The 4,350-nt window shown below is 60.1% G+C and overlaps 1 protein-coding gene across 1 annotated transcript in view; it reads left to right on the top strand.

Annotated features, from left to right (window-relative positions):
• Positions 1–4,350, top strand: part of Nwd1 (NACHT and WD repeat domain containing 1) — a 30,581-nt gene that overhangs the window by 6,993 nt on the left and 19,238 nt on the right. Inside the window, exons 6-7 of the mRNA XM_033759375.1 lie at positions 4–146; positions 4,268–4,346. Coding sequence (XP_033615266.1) covers positions 4–146; positions 4,268–4,346 — 222 coding nt within the window. The remainder of the gene's footprint in view (positions 1–3; positions 147–4,267; positions 4,347–4,350) is intronic.

Genomic DNA, 4,350 nt, shown 5'->3' with positions numbered 1-4,350 from the left:
GAGGCCCACACCTGGGCCTCCTTCTCCGTGCCCGCCCCCTTGGCCGCCACCGCGGAGGAGGCCACCCACCAGCTCTGTGACCGCCTGGAGCTGACGCACGGCCGGCTGCTGGTGGCCCACGTGCTGGGCTACATCGCGGCTTCCCGGTGAGTCTGCTTTCCTCACATGTTTTCGTTTTAGTGCTGGGGATGGCAGCCGGGGCCTTGTGGTGCTGGGCGAGCACTCACCACTGAGCTATGAACCCAGCCCTCTAAATATCTTGAGACAGGGTCTCCCCAGGTCTCTGAGCTGCCTAGGATGGGCTGGAACTTGCCAGTCTTCCCGCCTCAGCCTCCCAGAGTGCTGGGACAGCAGGCTTGTGCCGCCTCACCTGGCTGGGCAGAAAAATCTTCTGAAAGCAAAGTTCTCTGAAGAACTGATCACAAGGACAGACTGTATCTCTAATTTCAGTCTTGTCCTGTGGGAATGAGCCAAAAGCAAGCAGGCAGGGAAACCCAGTTCCCTGTATCTGTAGTCCAAGGAAGGAAAAAAACAAACTCACCAAGGCATCAAAGAGATTGTGGATTTGAGGCCACCTGGGGGGGCACAGCAAGACCAAGTCTCAAGAACAAAAGCAAAATACTCCTACAAGCAGAGAGAGGGGCTTGGGAGGGGTTGGGGTGGCAGAGAGCAGGAGATGTGGTCAGCGGGCACAGACTTTCTGCTGCAAGACCTGAGACTTGGGCGCAGCGGGACATGCTGTCATCCCAGGACTCTGGGAGGCTGAGGCAGGAGGATGGCAATTTCCAGCCAAGTGGGCGGAGCTCAGCAAAGTGGTAAGGCCCTGCCTCAAAATGCCAGGTTGGAAGGGCTGGGGAGTAGCTCAGTGGTAGAATGCTGCTGGTTTAATGTGCAGTCCTGCCAAAAAATACAAAACTAGGAAGGGAGGGAGGCAGGCTGCATTCAGAGGGGCGCGGTGGAAACCCGAGGCCTGGGAGTTGACTCCAGGTTGCAGCCCATGTCCAAGACTGGCCCGTAGCGCACAGGACAGAGGCTGGGATGGGGAGTCAGCCACCGTGGTGGGGCCCAGAGGAGGAAGCAGTCGCCATGGAAACCAGAGGGTCTCGGGAGTCATCCTGTCCCCTCTCCCAGGGTCCCCGCGAACCCCAGCCGGTCCTCCGGGACACCTGCTGGCCTTGGCTTCCATGATTGCCCGTTAACTCATGTTTGAGGAGGGCACTGCGTGCCCGGCTTGCTTGAGTCTGGGTCTCAGAATCCTGCGGACGGAAATCTGTCGCCCCAGCGGACGCTGTGTGGGGGGAGGCAGGAGGGGAGCAGAGCCGTGTGAGCCATGTGGTGGGGCGCAGATCCCGTGGCTGTGGCTGTGCACAGGTAGGGGAGACCTGCCTGCCCAGTGGCTCGGCCTCCCTCTCTGCACCTCGGTCTGAATTCCTAACGCAGCCATGGCCACCGGGGATGTTTCACTCGGCTCACAGCCACGTGGCCCACTGCTCCGGGTCTGTGGTGAGGGAGCCACCGGGCAGGGCACGCAGAGGGTGACACTGCTTATGCGGGCCTGGGAGTGGAGGACAGCAACAGGGCTTGGGCCATCTGCACAGGCACAGCTCAGGCCCAAAAACTCCTCAGAGAGCCAGGCCTAGGACTTTTGAGGCAGGTGGTGGCACCACCGAGCTAAATCCCCTGCCCAGGGATAAGGCTTTTTTTTGTTGTTTGTGGCTTTTTTTGTTTTGTTTTGTTTTTTGAGACAGGGTCTCTCTATGTAGTTGAGTCTGACCTGGAACTCACTATGTAGCCCAGGCTGGTCTCTAACTCACAAGGATCCTCCTGCCTCAGCTTCCCGAGTGCTGGGATTACAGGCGTGCACCACCATGCCCGGCTCCAATAAGGCTTTTTAACTGAAGGCAAGCACTCTACCCCTGAGCTACAACCCTGACCCGTTTTAACTTTGATTTAGAGACAGGGTCTCTGCTCATTGCCTTGAACCTGGTCAGCCTGCCTCAGCCTCCTGAGTAGCTGGGATTATCAGTGTGTGCCACCACACTTGGCTGAAGTGAACCATTTAAAAATTCAGTTTAGTGGTATTCAGCCCATTCCCACCGCCCGGCACCTGTCCAGTCCCAGAGCGTCTCCACCCAAAAAACAAAACCTGCGCCTATAGAGCAGTCAGTCCCCACTTCTAGCTCCCCAAGTCCGTGGCCACTATTAACCTGTTTTCTGTCCCCGTGGACCCTGCTCTGTACATTTCACAGAAGCAGAAGGAAACACCGGGTGGCCTTTGGTGCCTTCTTCTGTCACTCAGCATCGTGTGTTCGAGGTTCATCCACACCATAGCCTGGGTCAGGACTTTGTTCCTGTTCGTGGCTGAGTAATACTCCACCCAGGGATGCTCGTTCCTCCATTCCTCTGTAGATGGACCCTGGGTTGTCCCCACTTTCTGGACGTCATGGCAGGTGCTGCTGTGAATGTCAAGGGCAAACTCTGGTTTGGAGTAAATTGAAATTTTCAGTTGGATGGAGTTTCATCCCTGATTAAGCCCTTCTGGAGACTTTCCATTGCTTTTATTTTTTGTTTTTTATCTTTGTGATAGGCTCTCACTATGTAGCCCAGGCTGGCCTCAAACTCATGGCGATCCTCCTGCCTCAGCCTCCTGTGTACTGGGATTACGGGCGTGTGCTACCTTGCCCGGCTTCCAGTTGCTTTTAGGAAAAGTGTCCAAAGTCCTCACCAAGGCCTCGCTGAGGTGGCCGCCACCCACCCCCAGATCTCACCACCTCACCTGCGCGCCGTCCCCGCCGGACAGCGCATTCTCAGGTGCCCACCGGCTCCAGAGGCTGGGTCTCTGTGCCCCACCCGTCTCTCTCCCACGGTGGCCGGCTCTCCTAACAGCGCTTGGTCCCACTGCCTCCTCTGTGGCCTTTTTCCTGCCTGCTCCTCCCTGGCCCCAGAAGATGAGCTCTGTGGGTGCTGTCGTAGTCTGCGTGTGTGCGCGCCCTCGAAATTCTAACTCCGGGGTGGTCTTGGGAGGAGGATCCTCTGGAGGGGACCAGGTCATCAGGCCAAGCCCTGTGCCAGTCAGCTTTCCGGTCCCGGACAGAACACCCCAGACCACGATGGGGGGCGGGAGTCTTACTGGCTCATGGTTCCAGTGGGTCCAGTCCATGCTCAGCTGCTCCAAGGCAGAAAGGGTGTAGTGGAGGGGCCTGGAAGGGAACCCTGCTCACAGCGTGGCGGCCAGGAGCAGAGCAGGAAGGGAGGACAAGAATTCAGCGACCTCCTCTGGCCAGGCCGGTCTCTGCAGAGCGCCTTCAGCCATGGGCTCCCCATGGAGGAGCCCGCGGAGGAGCACAGACCCCAGAATCCCTTTCCTCCGCGCAGGGGGCTTTGGGGACGGCTCATATCTGACTGGGCCCGTGCCTGACAGACCAGGCTCCGGAGCCCTGGTCCTCCCCCCGTGTGGACACAGCAGAGAGCCGGTATGGCCTGGAGACCAGGGCCTCAGACGTGGCCGTCTTGGTCTCGGCCTTGCAGCTCCCGGGCCGCGAGGCACACACGTGTGCTGTGGGCCGCTGAGGGACACGCCTGGGACTGCAGACGGAGCACACAGAGTGTCCCAAGGGCCTGGGTGTTGACAGGGACCTCCACCGCTGGGACCCAGAGGGCGGAGTGCAACCCAGGCGTGCTGCGCAGGGCGGGGCCCCAGAGGGTCCCGAGACCCCAGCCCTGGCGACTTTCTGAGAAGCAGGAGAGATTAGACACCCGAGCCACTCTGGCCTCTGCCAGCAAGAAGGCCACCAGCAGAGGAGGCCCTGGGCCTCGGGCCGCTGCCCCACACCTTCCCCTGCCTGAGCGTCGAGGTGCGGTGGCAGAAAACAATGCATGCTTACGAGCGGCAGCCTGCGGGCCCTGGAGCCCAGCGCTGGGCCACAGACAGATGCCAGGGACTCCTCCCTCCCTCTCTGGCTCTGACACCCACGCCTGTCATCCCAGCACGTTGGGAGGCTGAGGCAGGAGGGTCGCAAGTTCCAGCCCAGCCTGGGCAACCTAGGGACGGAGCAAGACCCTGTCTCAGGATAAGAAATCAAGAAGAGTTGAGGATTCAGGGGGCATTTGAGGCCCCAGGAGGGGTGGGAGCCTGTGTTCTGCGGCCACACCCACAGGAACCTTTGGGGCATGTGCTCCCCGGGAGTGGGGTTCTCAGGGCAGCTCGGGCTGTGCTGGGCACCCTGCACGTGCAGAGTGGCCGCTGCACCCCGCCCTCTCCCCGCAGGCACGGGCTGGCAGAGGCCGAGCTGAAGGATGTGCTGTCGCTGGACGACGACGTGCTGCAGGCCGTCTACCGCGACTGGATGC

Source organism: Fukomys damarensis, unplaced genomic scaffold, assembly GCF_012274545.1.
Source record: "Fukomys damarensis isolate Sample0158 unplaced genomic scaffold, DMR_v1.0_HiC HiC_scaffold_37, whole genome shotgun sequence".
Taxonomy (NCBI): domain Eukaryota; kingdom Metazoa; phylum Chordata; class Mammalia; order Rodentia; family Bathyergidae; genus Fukomys; species Fukomys damarensis.
Note: the sequence above shows the minus strand (reverse complement) of the source record. Positions and strands in the feature narration are given on the sequence as shown.